Source organism: Suncus etruscus, chromosome 3 (genome assembly GCF_024139225.1).
Source record: "Suncus etruscus isolate mSunEtr1 chromosome 3, mSunEtr1.pri.cur, whole genome shotgun sequence".
NCBI lineage: Eukaryota > Metazoa > Chordata > Mammalia > Eulipotyphla > Soricidae > Suncus > Suncus etruscus.
The window spans coordinates 109,658,512-109,676,364 of NC_064850.1; the positions used below are offsets into that span (position 1 = coordinate 109,658,512).

At 40.5% G+C, this 17,853-nt stretch overlaps 1 protein-coding gene across 2 annotated transcripts in view; it reads right to left on the reverse strand.

Moving 5' to 3' along the window:
• Positions 1–17,853, reverse strand: part of ARFIP1 (ADP ribosylation factor interacting protein 1) — a 96,917-nt gene that overhangs the window by 47,091 nt on the left and 31,973 nt on the right. The window contains exons 3-4 of one of the 2 annotated variants that reach the window (XM_049769626.1): positions 9,400–9,508; positions 1,698–1,784 (exon numbers count right to left, since the gene is read on the reverse strand). In XM_049769626.1, coding sequence (XP_049625583.1) covers positions 1,698–1,784; positions 9,400–9,508 — 196 coding nt within the window. The remainder of the gene's footprint in view (positions 1–1,697; positions 1,785–9,399; positions 9,509–17,853) is intronic. The other variant, XM_049769627.1, reaches the window with a different exon arrangement.

Genomic DNA, 17,853 nt, shown 5'->3' on the forward strand with positions numbered 1-17,853 from the left:
CTGGGATGGGCCCAGTTCGATTCCTGGTATCCCATACGGTCCCAAGAGCTTATCAGGAACGGTTTCTGAACACAGAGCCAGGAGTAACCCCTGAGCATCACCCGGTGTGATCCAAAAACCAATCAATTAATAAATGAACTGCTTTAAAAAAATACTGCTCTCTAAAAAAAAAAAAAAAAGAAGAAAAAACAACAACAACCCCCCCCAAATACTGCTCAATATTCTTTTCTATATTAGCTAACTAAGTTCAAAAAAGATAAAATTTCCACAGCTACTTTTATAACTTAATGAAGCTAAAGGGTTATTAGTAAAAATCTAACACCTACAGGAAAAGTGGAGCAATAATAAAATGTTAATAAAATTTTAGGCAATTTAAAAAATGCAATTCAAATAATTAAAAATATCCTTCTATCAACTTGAAAGGCAGAGTTAAAGTAGGAACTACACTGCAGCTCCTTCTTTATCCTTCAGACTTCTTCCCACAAGTCTATAATTTTTGTTTGTTTGTTTTGTGTGTGGGGGGGGGAACAGCTGCAGTACTCAGGGGTTACTCTTGGTTCTGTGCTCAGAAATTGCTCCTGGCAGGCTTGGGGGACCATATGGGATGCCAGGAATGGAACCTGGGTCTGTTCCAGGTTGACAGTGTGCAAGGCAAATGCCCTGCCACTATGCTATAGCTCTGGCCCTCACATGTTTATAATTAAAGGCAGTATAAAGCCCTGAAATGTATTGCTCCAGCATTAAAAATAAATCACTATAAAAGCAACTCTGCAACTATACGAACCCTAATAGCACAACATGGTTTTCATTCAAGAAAATGTTTAGTGGACATTAATGATACCTAAGACAGAAGCTTTACAATAACTTAAAAGAACAATGAATAAGAGAGAAAGTTGTGAAACGTGATTATAAAAAAAGTCAGCCAGGTTTCTTTTCTCTCTCTCCAGTCAAACCAGCCCTGAACACTATTATGCTACAGTGTAAGATTAAATATGCTGTATAATTTCAAACACACTAAAGAATTTATAAAATTTTCAACAAAAAAAAAACCCCCAAAGTTTTAAATGGTAATATTTCACATATGAGGAAATATGGAACTCAATTATTTCTCCATTATAGTCAGACAATATTTAATTAAGTGCAGGACAAATTTGGTTCACAGAAATAGTTTTTTCTCAAGTATTTATCACTGGGCATAACCGGTAAATCATGGAATATTTTGTTACAATCCACAAAGTACATTTAAGTAGAGAATGAAAAGAAGACACAACCTTTTCTATTTAACTTTTTCCAAATCATATACAGCCCAGTTGTTAGAGGCCCTGAAAACAGGGTGGAGCCAATAACAAGGTTGAGTGTCTGGGATCCAGAAAAAAGTAAATGAACATTTTCCAGAGTAGAGAAGGAGTAATTTAAAACAAATCAAATTTTACAATGCATTATAAAGTTAAGAAATTAAATCTCAAGGTGGCTATATGGCCTACCGACTTTGAAAAACCAGAAAATGAGGTATGTCTAGAAAGATTATTTCCCTTGTTACATTTTAAAAGCAGCAGCCACCAAAGAAGAGGAGGAAAAAGAAGAAAGCCAGAATAACACACACCTAAGAATATAAAGCAAGTGATTATGAAACTGAGTGAATTAGTGTAGCTTCAGCAGTAGAAAGAAAGGCTTTATCCAATCAGTGCAGTGAATACCTGCAGGAACAATTAAATCAGTTTCTGGTGGAGCCAGTCGACTAGCTGCAACCCTGCTAGGAGACAGAACTGGTGGAGCTGGGGAACCTGCAAAGGGCAGACATTGATGGTAAGAAACCTTTTCCTCCTCCCACATGTACATTTGAACACAAGCTTCCTGATTTTTCTTCTGAAGTATTCAAGAAGTAGGATTCACACCAGAAATGAATATGTTGTTCCTCTGCAGGAACAATGGACGGGACCAGGTGAACTGTGAACTTGTTAGCAAAGTATGAAACCAAACAAAATACACCACCAAAAAGGAAACTTGACAAGATCACACCTAAAAGATGTGATTAACGGCCCAGAGATGAATGATGTAAAGCTTAAATACTTGAAATGATGTAATGATATACTTCAAATATTTGAAATGATGTCAAAATTAAAAACAAAAAGTCCACATTTACAAATGAAAGAAAATTCTTCAAGTGCCAAAGGCAGATTACGAAAATGTGAATAATTCACAGTCTCCACAGGACTCAAAAAATGCAAACCAAAAGTGAAATGATGAGACAATGTATAGCACTGTTAGTGGAGGAGTCGATGCACCCTGACAGAAGGACAGCAAGGCTCTTTAAAAATGCAAATTCTGGGGCCTGGAGAGATAGCACAGCAGCGTTTGCCTTGCAAGAAGCTGATCCAGGACCAAAGGTGGTTGGTTCGAATCCCGGTATCCCATATGGTTCCCCCGTGCCTGCCAGGAGCTATTTCTGAGCAGACAGCCAGGAGTAACCCCTGAGCACTGCTGGGTGTGACCCAAAAACAAAACAAAAAAACAAAAACAAAAACAAAAAAAAACAAAACCCAAAAAAACAAATTCTGGGACCAGAAAATGCAGTCCAAGAATAAAACCCTCTAGGGTCCGTCAGTAGGTTTTCAAGCCTGAGACATGGATATAGAGTACTGGTTAGACTAAGGGCAAGCATAATTTTCAAAGCTTTTAAACACACCTAAGACAATTCATAAGATCCACTATCATCAGAGAGGAGCAGTGTGTGAATAGGTGAGTCACTTGTGCTCACTTTTTGGTCCTTTGGCAAACCAAAATCGTAAGTGTAGAACTATATTTTGGTGGTGGTTGTTGTTTGGTTGATTTGGGGAGACCACACCTAGCAATGCTCAGGGATTTTTTTCTGGCTCTGTTCTCAGGAATCACTTCTGGCAGGGATCAGGGGACCATATGGGGCACAGAGTATTGAATCCAGGTTGGCTACATGCAAAGCAGCACCTTACCAACTGTGCTCTCAGTCACTGTCTTTCTGTCTCTGTCTCTGTCTCTCTCTCTCTAGCCCCAGAAAGTAATTTTATTTTTTATTTTTTTTAAAATCTTTAAGCACCATGATTACAAACATGATTATAATTGGGTTTCAGTCATTAACAGAACACCCCCCTTCACCGGTACAACATTCCCACCACTAATGCCCCTCCTCCCTGCTTCCCAACCCTTGCCTATATTCAAGACAGGCATTTTATTTCTCTTATTAAGATAGTCATGATAGTTGTTAGTGTAGTTATTTCCCTTACTGCACTCATTACTCTTTGTGGTGAGCTTGATATTGTGAGCCAGTCCTTCCAGCCCATATGTCTATTGTCTCTGGGCATTATTACAGTAATGTCCTTATTTTTTCGTAAATTAGATGAGTGAAACTATTCTGTCTCTATTCTATCTATCTTATACTTATACTTAATCTGTTAAAGGGCATCTTAGTTGTTTCCAGAGTCTGGCTATGGTAAATAGTGCTGCAATGAATATAGGTGTGAGAAAGGAATTTTTGAATTGTATTTTTGTGTTCCTAAGGTATACCCTAGGAGTGGTATAGCTGGATCATATGGGAGCTCAATTTCCAGTTTAATGAGGAATCTCTATATTATTTTCCATAAAGGCTGGATTAAACGGCATTCCCACCAGCAGTGAAAAGAATTCCTTTCTCGGGGGCCGGGCGGTGGCGCTAGAGGTAAGGTTCCTGCCTTGCCTGCACTAGCCTTGGACGGACCGCGGTTCGATCCCCTGGCATCCCATATGGTCCCCCAAGCCAGGAGCAACTTCTGAGCGTCACCGGGTGTGGCCCAAAAACCAAAAAAAAAAAAAAAAAAAAAAAAAAAGAATTCCTTTCTCTCGGGCCGGAGAGATAGCATGGAGGTAGGGCATTTGCCTTGCATGCAAAAGGACAGTGGGCTAGATTTTTTTTTCTTGTTAAATTGTCAGTACCTTGTATATTTTAGATATTATATTAGCCCCTTATCTGATGGGTATTGGGTGAATAGTTTCTCCCATTCTGTGTATCTGTATCCTAGGCATTATTTTCTTTGAGGTACAGAAGCTTCTCAGCTTAATATAGTCCCATCTGTTTATCTCTGCCTCTACTTGTTTGCAGAGTGCTGTTTCCTCCTGAAAGATGCCTTTAGTCTTAACAGTCATAGAGTGTTTTACCTATGTGTTATTTTGTATACCTTATGGTTTCAGGCCTGCTATCAAGGTCTTTATTCCATTTGGATTTGACCTTTGTGCACGGTGTTAGTTGGGGATCTGAGTTTGTGTTTTTGCAAGTGGCTAACCAGTTGTGCCAACACCACTTGTTAAAGAGGCTTTCCTTGCTCCATTTTGCATTTCTCGTCCCTTTAGCAAAGATTAGTTGATTGTATGTCTGGGGAACATTCTCTGAATATTCAAGTCTATTCCACTGATCTGAGAGTCTGTCTTTATTTCAATATCATGCTGCTTTTATGACTATTGCTTTGTAGTACAATTTAAAATTGGGGAAAGTAATGCCTCCCATACTCCTTTTCCCAAGGATCGCTTTAGTTATTTGTGGGTGTTTATTGTTCCAAATGAATTTCCAGAGTGTTTGATTCACTTCTTTGAAGAATGTCATGGGTAGCGAGGGATTGAATTAAATCTGTAAAATGCTTTGGGGAGTATTGCCATTTTAATGGTATTAATCCTGCCAATCCAGGAGCAGGGTATGAGTCTCCATTTCCTTGTGTCCTCTCTTATTTCTTGAAGCAGACTTTTGTAGTTTTTTTTTGTGTAGGTCCTTCACCTCTTTAGTTGACTCCAAGATATCTGAGTTTGTGTGGTACTAATGTGAATGGGATTGGTTTTTTTTGTTGTTTCTGTCCACTTCTTCTCTATCATTACTGGTGTATAAGAAGGCCATTGATATTTGCATGTTAATTTTATAGTCTGTCAGAAGCAAGTTTTAGAACCTGAATCACAGTTATAAAGCTATTCATGATGGAAAAAAAAAGAATTTTTTAATATCAAACATCATTGAGTTTTAAATTCCAATCTAGGATTTGAAATCGTGGTTCTATTTATTACTTCAGAGTTTCAAGCACACTGACAAGTCACTATTTTTGAGCTTTAATTACAAACAAAGCAAGAAAAGTTGATTAACATTGCTGCTTATGTCTAGCATTAGTCCAAAGGAAATGCATAGTTTCAATTGCTTTACTTATTTTAAATAGTCTATACAACTTTATAATCTACATAACTTTAGGGGGAAAATAAGGTTAAGAAGTATTAAAGTTTGGGGCCAGAGCAACAGGACAGTGGGTAGGGCATTTGTCTCTTATGTGGCTGGTCCAAGTTCTATCCCCAGCATCCCATATGGTCCCTAGAGCATCACCAAAGTAATTCCTGAGTACAGAGCCAAAAGTAACCCTTAAACACCACTGAGTGTGGCCCAAAAACAAAAACAGACAAAGAAGTATTAAATTTCTTGGGGCTGTAGAAATAGTACAGCAGGCAGGTCACTAACCTATATGATGATCCTCAGAGCACTACCAGGAGTAATTCCTGAATGTAGAGCCAGAGTTAGTCTTAAACAACATGTGGCCTAATTTTTTTTTTAAAAAGAAGTATTAAAGTTCTTCCACATTAACAGATTTTTTTTTGTAAGATTTACTGCCTGCAATGTCTGTTAGCTACCTTTATTATAACATTTATAGTCTTCCCCAATTCTCCAAAAACACCTAAAATTTTAAATTTATAACTAAAATTTTCTAAAAGGGAAAAATTTATATCAATTTATTTACTATTAACAATTGCTCATTTCTATGTACTAAACTCCAAAGCAGAAATGGTCATCAATTCTAAAAAATATAATAACCTAAATATATATTTACATATGTTTACATATGTAAATATATTGTATATATTTATATATAAAACAAATATACATGCCTAAATGTGGTGGATCTCACTTTAAAAACCAGACCTATCTTCTTTCATCCCTCCCTCCCTCCCTCGCTCGCTCCTTCCTTCCTTTCTTCCTTTCCTTCCTTCCTTTTTTGGTTTTTGGGTCACACCCGGTGCTTGGGGGTTACTCTTGGCTGGCTCATATGGGATGCCAGGATTCAAACTGTGATCCATCCTGTGTTGGCCGCGTGCAAGGCAAACGCCTTACCACTGTGCCATCGGCTCCAGCCTACTTGTTTCTTTAAATATGCTGAGCCATAAAATTTTGAATTGCAAGAGATGATGGAAATCAAGCAGTTAGAGAATTTATAGGATAATCGAGGTCTGAAAGATTAAAACATTCCTTTCAGGGCCTGGAGTGATAGTGCAGTGGTAAGGCGTTTGTCTTGCATGAGACTGAACCAGGACGGACCTAGGTTCTATCCCCCATGCCAGGAGCAATTTATGAGTGCATAGCCAAGAGTAACCCCTGAGTGCCACCAGGTGTGGCCCAAAACCAAAAAAAACCCAAACATTTCTTTCAGAGATTCAGATCAACTGAATTCATATCATAATTGCACTATTAAAATTTCTATGCATAATGCTAATCCATAAACTACTTGTTGAGTCTGAAGGCATTTTTACAGCCCAGCATTTAAGACAAAGACTGCATTTCATTATTAAAGGCACAAGTATTTCTATTGTAAGCAAGTATTAAATGGCAATGACTGTAGTCCATTTCTTTTTTTCTTGGGGGGGGGGGTCACACCTGGCAGCGCTCAGGGGTCACTCCTGGCTCTACACTCAGAAATTGCTCCTGGCAGCTCAGGGGACCATATGGGATGCCGGGATTCGAACCACCGTCCCTTTGCATGCAAGGCAAACACCTTACCTGCATGATATCTCTCCGGCCCCTGTAGTCCCTTTCTTAAAGAAAGATCCCAGGCATATGCTTTGTCGTTCTAGTTATAACACTTTATTAATCCTCCATGAGAAATAATCCTGACACAACATGAGATGTGTATAATATATGTAACAAAGGGAGGAACCTAGCTTTTTTTTGCTTTATTTTCAAGGTTCATTATTACTCCTCTATATATTTAATAGAACAATCTTTTAAACTGCTAACTGAGGCTACATTAGTTATTAAAATGGTTTGCTGATACAAAACAAAATAATTCTTAAAATCCAGGATAAGGGCTGTAGAGATAGTACAGCAGGTAGGATGCTTGTCTTGCATGTAATTGCATTCAATCCCCAGCATCCCATATGGTTCTGGAACACTGCCAGGAATAATTTCTGAGTACAGAGCCAGGAATAATCCTTGAGCATTGCCAGTTGTGCCCCCCTCCAAAAAAAAAAAAATTCAGGACCTTGCCAATTGACTTGATTTGAGGGATTAGTTTGATTTCATTTTTATAACAGTAATATAGAAATCTGTCAATGTAATGATCAAAATTTCATTAAGACAAAATTCAGGTATCAAGTACACTGCACTCTGATGAGCTCTGCTTTATTCCTGGTTTCCAATGTCACTGATTCTGCAATTACAGTTTCAATATCTCTTGTTTTAGCTGAATTAAAGATTATGTAATTCCCCCTGAGTTCAGTCATAAACACTGTTCCTGTGATGACTACTCCAGCAATGAAGCCACTCAATGAAGTAATGCTTCAAGTACTGTCCCAGAGCTCAAGAAGCCCCGATCCTTTAACACACTGGTCCTTAAACTTTTTAAAAAGTGGCTCAGTTCATTGTTCCTTAGACTGTTGGAGGGCCGGACTACAATAAAAACAAAAACTATGAACAAATTCCTATGCATATTGTATATATCTTATTTTGAAGTGAAGAAACAATATGGGAACTAATATAATATATGGTCCAAGGGCCATAGTTTGAGGACCACTGCTGAGTTTAACATGTCCTCACAAGACCTTTCTTTGACTTTTTAATCAGGATGCTCTTCTTCATGTTCTTCCCAACAGATCTCATATATCTTAAGTAAAACTAAGTAAACTGTGCATGTCAGAGTGCTTCTCTCTTTAATATATTTTGTTTTTGATTTTTGGGCCATACCCAGTGACACTCAGGGGTTACTCTTGGCTATGCTCTCAGAAATCGCTCCTGGTTTGGGGGACACAGGGGGATACAACTGCAGTCCGTCTTAGGTCAGCCTCATGCAAGGTAAACACCCAACTGCTGTACTATTGCTCCGGGCCCTCTTTAATATACTTTTCAAAAAAAATGTAGTTTATATCTATTTACAAAAGGTTCTATAAAGTCAGAGGGAAACTCTGACTCATGAAGTGGGCAGGGCCAAATTTGCTCAGGATTTACTCCTGGCTCTGTGCTCAGGGATGGCATTTGAGCGGCCATATGTGGTATTAAGGACCACATCTAGGTCATCACAGCCAAGAGGCCTGGCTCGCTCTGGATTATCTCAGTTTACTCTCTCTTGGGCCCTAAGTGCTTACACTTAAAACCATCTTACAAAGCCGGTACTTCGCAGGTATCTGAGAAGATGAATTAGGAAGGATTCTCCACTCCCAGACAGGCTAAGACAGGAAGACAGAAGCACTCCCATTCTTTGTACAAACTGCAGTCCATGCCAAGCATCTGCTTCCTTTGGGAATTGTGGAGTCCTGGTGCTTGAGAGGCTGATGCTGAGTGCACAGTCCACTAAGAACCCAGGCACTCGGATCCCAGGCGCCAGCCCACTAACTTCCAGATGGGGAGTAAAGGGCAGACCTTTGTGAGCACACTGGACAGGAAGACCTCTGTAAGTATAGGCCCACTCCCTCCACACTGGGCCTCATGCATCTCCTGCTTCCGCTCCGTACAGGATTTCTTTTGCTGTAAGAAGCTCATGGTGCAAAGGACTCTCCACCATTCCCAGAAGTCCTCTTAGCAAATCATTAAATCTGAGGATGGGCCTGTGGTCAGACCCTCCTTCCTATTCTGCATGTTCCAAAGTGAAAAAGACTTTATTTTCCTATGTGATTTGAAATTAGAAAATATGCATTTATACAAATTAATATTAACTCATGGTTATAATATTTTGTGTTTTGTAAGTCTGAATTTCTGGCTACATTTAAAATTTTTAATTTCAGAATTTGAAAACTAACCAATACTTTTTCTTTTTTCTTTTTTGATTTTTGGGCAACTCCTGGCATGCTCAGAAGATCATCTGTGGTGCCAGGGATCGAACCCAGGTCTGTCACGTGCAAGGCAAGCACCTTGTCCACTTTACTATCTCTTGGCCCCCTTAAAGCCAATTCTTAAATAATCACCCAGGAGCTTGTGCAGCACATTGAGCTATTTACAGAAAAGTGACGGGAATAATTCTAATTTACTTCCATGGATATAAAAGGGATTCTAAAGTAGGAAAGTCTTAGATTAAGGACTGGACCTCCGGGTCTTAGTAAAAGTAGTTGTGCCCACCTCTCCCGTCCTCCACACCAGCCGTGTGAGGATGCGGCACTTACCTTGCAATGCTCCTGCGTCAACAACCCCCTCTTTGGTACTGTCAAAGCCATGAGTTGTAATTTGGGTTTCTGAGAGACCAAGTCCAGCTGGTAATGAACGCTTCAAATCCTTAGCAACATTTGAATAAAAGAGAAAAACTTTGTAAAAATATCTCACATCATGAAAGAGTCCACCCGAGTTCTATTCCTTTCACCGCATGTCCAAGTTTTCCTATTATGTAGTTTTTCCCTTGCGCAGTCATGGCATTATTTATATTCTGATGCGTGAAGAGCAGCAAACTCGGGAAGAGTTAATTCAGAATGCCAAGCCAAAATATGTTCACTATACTAGAACTAAATCAGCACAGGGACAGACATTAAAAGATCTTCTCTTCTTTATTGTGGGTGCTGCATTTGGGGTTATACCCTGCACTGCTCAATAAACTAAAAGTGGTTTGGGGGACTTGAACTGGGGTTGGCTGCATGCAAGGCAAGTGCTTTACCTCCTGCACTATATCTCTGGTCCCTAAAATTCTCTTTTCAAATTTTAATCTACTAATATTAAGAAACATTCCTTTAAAGAGGAGAATTCAGGAGCCTGGGACTGCTCAGTGGCATGACACTCGCCTTGCAGGTATGATCCCAACCAGGACCTAAATGCGACCACAATCCTTGGCACTACTGTTGGGGATTCCCCTGCCAACAAAACCAAATTTTCAGGTACCATAACTAGAGTCTGTTAGCCCCAGTGAATACCACAACCAAGTGTCTGACCCCTGACAAGCACCATGACCAAGTGTGCTAGCACCACCACCATGGGATGTGACCCCCAACAATAATAACAAAGGGAAGGGGATGTGACTAAAAAGCCACATGTGCTGGGGCAGGGGGCATGAGGAAGCAAAACCTTAACATAGCGGGTAGGGTGTATGCCTTGCATGTGGCCAACATAGTTCAATCCCTGGCATCCCATATCCCCCCCCCCCCCAGTCTGCCAGGAGTGTTTTCCTGAGTGCAGAGTCAGGAGTAATCCCTGAGCACCTCTGGGTGTAGCCCAAAAAAGCAACACCTACTATTTAAAAAGGGAACAACAGCTAATATGATTACAATGAGCATGGCTAACAGAACAAACAAATCACTTGCAATATTAATTTCACTTTGATTTCAGAGGGAATTAGACAAAAAGGGATTTATCTTCAATCAGTGTTTCATATTGGTAATTTTCTGTGCCTTTTTTTTTGATATCTTTTTGATACCTTGACTACAAATATGATTGTAGTTGAGTTTCATTCATGTTCACCGGTGCAACATTCCCATCACCAATGTCCCAAGTCTCTCTCCTCCCTACTCACCCTCCCCACGCCTGTACTCGAGACAGACTTTCTACTTCCCTGTGCTTTCAATTTACATTAAACACAGGCACTAATCAACCAAATTAACTTATTATCAACATTTCAAGTTTTCCGATCTGCCAAAGTCAAAACTTCAATCTTGTACATGACAAATGGATACGGGTGTTTCCCTGAGTAGCAACTAAATTTTGTATAGGCCGCAGCTTGATTTGTATGTGGAACCTGAGTTAATGACTGAAGAGATTAATTCTCACCTCAGCTAGCTATGCACCAGCAGCTGTGTTTGTTTTCTTTTGGTTTTACTGCTTACCCCACGTTCTAGGACCTACCATCAAATCTATTTTGTCTCCTTTGCTGATCCTGCCCCATCTCCTTACACACTAAATCCTGAGTTCACGGGTGTACTGTTAGAGAACGTGGGCTACTCTGTTCATTTCCTGAGTGATCTTATTGGGGCATCTATCCTTACAATGAACCAACATACCACCTGATCCCAAATCAAGGTGTTTTTCCCTAACCCCTGGCCCTAATTTAGAATGTCTAATTCTATACCTGTCATACCTACATGGCTGGCAGAATGGCACATCAACCACACAACTGAAGAGCATTGATGATAGTCACCCCAGTTAGTAGCATAGCTGTACCCCTGATCTTAGATATTATCTCTGGCTATTCCTTCTTCTCTTAGATCTATAATCAACTCATTAGCAGATTCTATCAGAACAACCCTCCAAATATACGCAGGAACAAACCAATTTTTACCATCCCACTACTACCTCCCTTTGCTTTGGTGAGAATTGGTTTGTCTATTCTTACTAAATGTTAGATTTTCTGGGCATGAAGAAAAGTAAGAAAGCAGGGCATATCTCCATACCCAGAGAGATAGGAAACACAAATAATAATACAGCAGCCAAAGGTGGTACCAAAATAAAGACAGTAAGTAACAGGAGTTGAGCTCTAGCAACCAAACCCATGAGAGTCATGTAAAAAAAAAAAAAAGGAAGTACTACCTTTGACCTGGAGCACAGAAGATCTAGTTGTTCAATGAACCAGTACTTAACAAACAAGCAGTGATTCTAGGGGCCAAGCCATATTACAGCAGGGAGGGCATTTGCCTTGCATGTGCTGGACCTGGGTTCACTCCTCTACATTCCATATAAACCCTGGAGCCCTACCAGAAAAGTGATCCCTGAGCACAGAGCCAAGAGAAAACCCTGAACACTGCTGGGTGTGGCCCCCAAACAAAACCATAAACAAAAAAATAAAAAAATAAAAACCAAGCAATAACTTTGCCACGGCCACTGCTCTGTAGACCCAGGAGGGAGACACTGAACAACAGGGACCAGATAAACTCCTGCCCCTGCTAGACTCATTGCAGAGGAGGAGTGAGAATAAAAGCTACGTGTGGCAGGTGGTTAGTGCTGTAAGGAAGTAATAAATCACTTCATTACTGAAAGGCAGAAGGAAAGAAAGTGACAGGAAAAGGGTGTAGCTAAGGAGTATTCCGGAAAGATCCCAGTAAAAGGTTAAAGGTGGCAGAATTCAGAAGGAAGCAAGGGAGAGATCTAGAAAGAACAATGACTCAAAGCTCAGCCATGCTGAACTCATCATAGTCACTAGCCTTTTTGTTGCTGTTTTGGGGTCACACCTGGTGATGCTTGGGAATTACTCCTGGCTCTACACACAGGAATTACTCCTGGCTGTGCCTGGGTGACCATAGGGGATGCCGGGAATTGAGCCTGGGTTGCAGTGTTCAAGGCAAGTGTCCTCACTGCTGTACTACTATCACTTCGTCCCCTCACTAGCTATAAAGAATTCAGCTCCTGCTGTTGCCATGCAGGAACAACTCCGGCCAGACAGGATTTTTTTTTTTTTTCTCAGAACAGGTTTAGTAGAGATAACAGGCAGGAGGGAGGCCAGGGTCCTTACAGCAAAGCCATTTGGACCATCTAGCCAGCTTCCAACTAACAACCACTAACACAACCACCAGTATCAAATCAATATCAATCCAGCAACACCAACCACCCCCACCATCCTCCAGCTTGGGTTCTTATCTGCCCCACCCCATCCCTCCTGCTTCTCAATTAGATACAGGAGTTTAATTGAACGATTTCCTTGTTCTAGGGGCCAGAGAGATAGCATGGAGGTAGGGTGCTTGCCTTGCATGCAGAAGGACCTTCCTAGTATCTGATCTGATAGTGCTGCTGGGTGTGACGAAAGAAATGAGGAAGAGAGAGAGAGCGAGAGAGAGCAAGTGAGAGAGAGAGAGGAAAGAGAAGAGAGAGGAGAGAGAGGGAGAAAGGGAGAGAGGGAGAGGGAAAGAGAGAAAGAGAGAGAGCAATTTTCATGAAAATGCTTCTTGCATAGCCTGAATGGCAGTTCACATATAACCATAGTAGAGAAACATGTATTCAAACCTCTGGCTCTTATCTATTTATGGGCTTCTCTGCCCCTTCTCTTTGCTGCTGCTTGTGATTGTGACCAATCATGCCTGACTATGGTGCTCACCTATTGTTTTGTTTGAATGTAATAAATAAAAATAAAGCTACGGTTTGCCTAGTCTTATATCCTGCAACTTAGTTGAACTTACGAGTTCTGAAAGTTTTGCTCCAGGTTTCTTAGGATTTTCTACAGAAACAGTTTGACTCCTTCCTTTTCCCAATCTGGATGCCTTTTATTTGTATTATTTATGTATATATTTATGTATATATATGTATATATAAATAGTGTCAACATTATTTAATATTTAATACTTAATAAAACAACTTTCTTAAAAAAGAAGTGGTAAAACCAATGTACACTCAACAGAGTTTTTTATTAGCAAGATTAAAATCTTTGTTCACTAATATAGTGATGATGAGAATCTATTCCAAAACAGAAAACTAATTCAGGTTGGTTTGGTTTTACAAGGAGTGCCTCTCTAAGTTCTCTCTCTCTTTCTCTCTCTCTTTCTCTCTCTCTCTCTCTCTCTCTCTCTCCTCGCTCTCTCTGTCTCTCTCTCTCCTCGCTCTCTCTCTCTCTCTGTCTCTCTGTCTCTCTCTCTCTCTCTTCCTCCCTCTCCTCCCTCCCTCTCTCTCTCCCTCTCTCCCTCTCCCTCATAACTTGTCACTCAAACAAGGCTATGTAACATTAAAAAATACATTTAACATTATGAAGGGCCAGAGCAATAGCATAGTGGGTAGGGCACTTGCCTTATACCCAACAGACCCAGGTTCAATCCCCAGCATCCCAGATGGACTCCCAAGCTCACAAGAGGTGATTCCTGAGTGCAGAGTCAGGAATAAGCCCTGAGAACCATTGAGTATGGGCCCCAAAATAAAACAATAATTTATGAGGACCATACTGCTAGTTATTATGGGAAAAAACTGAAAAATGAAACAATAGCACAGAAACATAATAAATTCTGCCAACTTATAAAGATTAGTCTCCATCCTCCCACCTTCACTTCCCAGTGCCCAGAATTAAACCCAAATGAGCTTAATCCCCAGCCCCATATTCTTGCTTTCTTTACCCTATTTAAAAGGGTTTCCCACAAAATTACCTTTGGAGTTTTATATGGCTAACTATAAAGACATTTATCCAGAGAAAGGTTCTTAATTACTTTTAAACATCTGTGACAGCCTCCTCAAATTCAAACTATTACTAGAAACTTGAGAGGCCCAGAAAGGTGACCCACACAGAGCTCACAGGACACAGGCCTTCTTATTTAGTGGAGATGTGACCCTGAGCAAGTACTGAACTTATCCTTTATTTTCTCAGCCTCTGTTTAAAAAAAAAAAAAAAAAAAAAAGCTACAAATATCCCTCAGAGTACTATGAAAAGCAGGAGAAATAATATGGGCGAAACATCCTAAGAACCTATGTGCGTAGGACTTAGGCACTAAGTTAATGTTACCTCCCATCAGCCAGACTCCAATCACTTGCATAGTCAGTCAGGCACAGCCAGGAGAGATTTAAGCACTTAAATGTATCTACACAATGACAGTGCAAGATCATAAAATTACCAAAGATCTGAAAATGCAAAACAGCTCATGGAAAATGGATTGTTCAGGGAACATTAAAATTCTGTGTCAATGTGAGGGATGTGGCTAAATGGGCAAACATTTATTTTGCATGTATGAAAGCCAGAGTTTAATTCCTAGCACCATCCAAGGGGAGGAAACACACCTAACAGACTTGAATGTAGCCAATATCTGTTCTATCCCCAGTACCACATGTCGTCTGTTAGGAGTGAACCCTGAGTACAGAGCCAGGAGTAAACCACAAGCATAGTGGTGTGACCCCAAAACTAAAAACACCCCCCACAAAACCCTTTTTTTAAATTCTTCTCAACTGCTGTAGTCTTTCCTTGTCTATGTTGCTAAGTCAACCTTCACTAAGTTCTTCTGTCTGCAAATCTAGCTTCTGTCATACTATGCCATTGTCAACATCCCCACAGTGGGTCAGCTATTTCTTCCACAAGTCTACTGAAATTTGCTTTGAATTTCACGTCCACCCATTTTGTCATTTTTCACCTCTTTGCAGCACTTCCAACTTCATTCACCCATTCTCTTTTGATTCTCCATTGCTGGAAAATGTCATGCGGCTTTAAGACCTGAGATAAGGTGGGTGATGTACCACACTCTGCTGTTTCTCCGTGAAATGACTAACAGACACACAATGACTAATCACCAAGAGGCCTTGACAGAAAATCACAATCCATCAATAATCACAATATGTACCTGTCATTTACATAGTGATTTATGGGCTTGAGTTCAGTGACAAAGCTTATACTTCATACAATTACAGTTAATACACCATGGAGACTGAAATTTGAGCTAGTATTGGAGAGCTGGTGCTGTTTACTTACACTGTGGTAACTGCAATCAAGGCATATCTGGAGGTATACCAAACAAGAACTACCTGTATATTATTCTATTTAATCCTGACAATAATACTCTAAATGTCACTACTGTTTTACAGATGAGAAAATAATAAAATATGTCCTTGTGTATCTAACTAGCAATAAGGTTAAGAATAAGCTTTACAAACCAGAATCACCATAATGCAAATTGTCTGCAGAGCCACCAGCAAACAATTAGACCTTAGACTTCCATGTAGCTACTAAGGTTCTAAACAATATGGTTAAAACCATTATTTCCTAGTTGCTAGTTTAAACACACCAACACACGTAGGTTGTGAACTTGCAAAGTCCTACTGGTATAGATGAGGTGCTACCCGATTCCATTTAAGTTACTTCCTATGTCACTTACTACTTTTTTCATGCAAAATTGTCCTTTCCCTGGCACAAAGTTTTGAAGAACACTTCCAATGGGCGGGGAGGGGAATCTTTGCTTTGAGTTTTACTTACTACTTTCAAATCTGATCTCTGCATCTGTTCATTTCCTTGAATACATGAGCTTTAACTGTCCAGTTAATTTTTAATGCCTAAATCAATGATTTCTACTTATAGATATTTGTGAGCCTTTTAATCACACATCAAAACCAAACCAATCCATCAGAGTGAGTAGTTTGGCAGGTAGGGCGCTTGCTTTGCACCCAGGTTTGATCTCTAGCATCCCATATTTGTCCCCTAAGTCCACCAGGAGTAATTCCCTAAATGCAGAGCCAGAAGTAAGTCCTGAGCATCACTGGGTATGGGCCAAACTCTCCAAAATAAAACCAGGTTATTCTTCTCTAGAAGACAAGTTACAAAAGAAAATACTGCCTAACTACAAGATGATTTTAGAAACTTGACAAAGTCGAGGCCGGAGTGATAGCACAGCGGTAGGGTATTTGCCTTGCGACTAACCCAGAATGAACCTGGGTTCGATCCTTGGCATCCCATATGGTCCCCCGAGCCAGGACCGATTTCTGAGTGCATAGTCAGGAGTAACCCCTGAACGTCACTGGGTTGTGGCTCAAAAACAAACCAGCAAAAAAAAAGTCAAGTTTCCTTAGATGTTATTTACTTTCCTTAGGTGTTGCACTGCTCTGAATTTTGACTTTTTCAGCTTTCCTTATGAGAAAAAAAAAATGGTATCGAAGACATCCTTCAACATGGGTGGCATAAGAAAGGACAACAACCACATGCATTCTCAGCACTTATCTGGAAGAACTTCACTCAACTGGCTAATATGTCCTGCTCCCCAAGTACTCTGGGAATCCAGGACACAGGTGCTGCAGCAGTACAGGGGGGAGCTGGGAACAGGTTCTATGGACTGAATGATGCTTGTTACTCTGGTGACTGAACTCTCAGCAGGCTCCAGGTCTGTCCTTCATCTAAGTCAAAGGACACCAAAAGACTTCTAGCTGAATGAGGACATTAAGCTCACTCCACATGAGCCTGATGTGGGCCAGGAGTCCCAGCAAACTAAAGCTCTTCCAGAAGAAACCCCAAATCCTGTGTAAGGGCAGCTGGAGAATCTACAAAGCACAGTGGCCAGACGATGCCCCAACTGTTATTAACGCATGGAGCCTAAGCAAAGGAGTTGTAAAACGGGGCCACTCAGATCCAGGCTACCTCTGTTGAGGACAATAGCTGAGCATGGCACCAACTCAGAAAGTTGCTTGGACAGGAGGGACTGAGAGAAAGTAGGATCTGAAAAGTTTCTGACTTTCTGGCAGCTTACACATTCTCTAAATGAGATATTTTGGCCCCATAGCTCACAAAAATTTTCAATGTGCCTTTATGTAACACTTAAAAAATTATTTTAGGGGCTGGAGAGATAGCACAACGGCGTTTGCCCTGCAAGCAGCCGGTGCAGGACCTAAGGTGGTTGGTTCGAATCCCGGTGTCCCATATGGTCCCCCGTGCCTGCCAGGAGCTCTTTCTGAGCAGACAGCCAGGAGAAACCCCTGAGCACAGCTGGGTATGGCCCAAACCCCCCCCCCCCCAAAATTATTTTAAATGTTTGCTATAAGCCAGTGCATGGCGTAGTAACTTTTGAGATACTTGCTAGAGCATTTATTCATGGAGCTTCCAGAATATATTGGAGAGACAATGAATCCATTTATAACCAACAACATAAAATCTTTCATTTGCATTTTTATGTTGCTGACATTCGAGCCAAATTTTAGCCATTGCTTTGCAAAGCAATGCTTAACAACTGCACAGACAATAATCCTGAAGTTAACTTTCTACT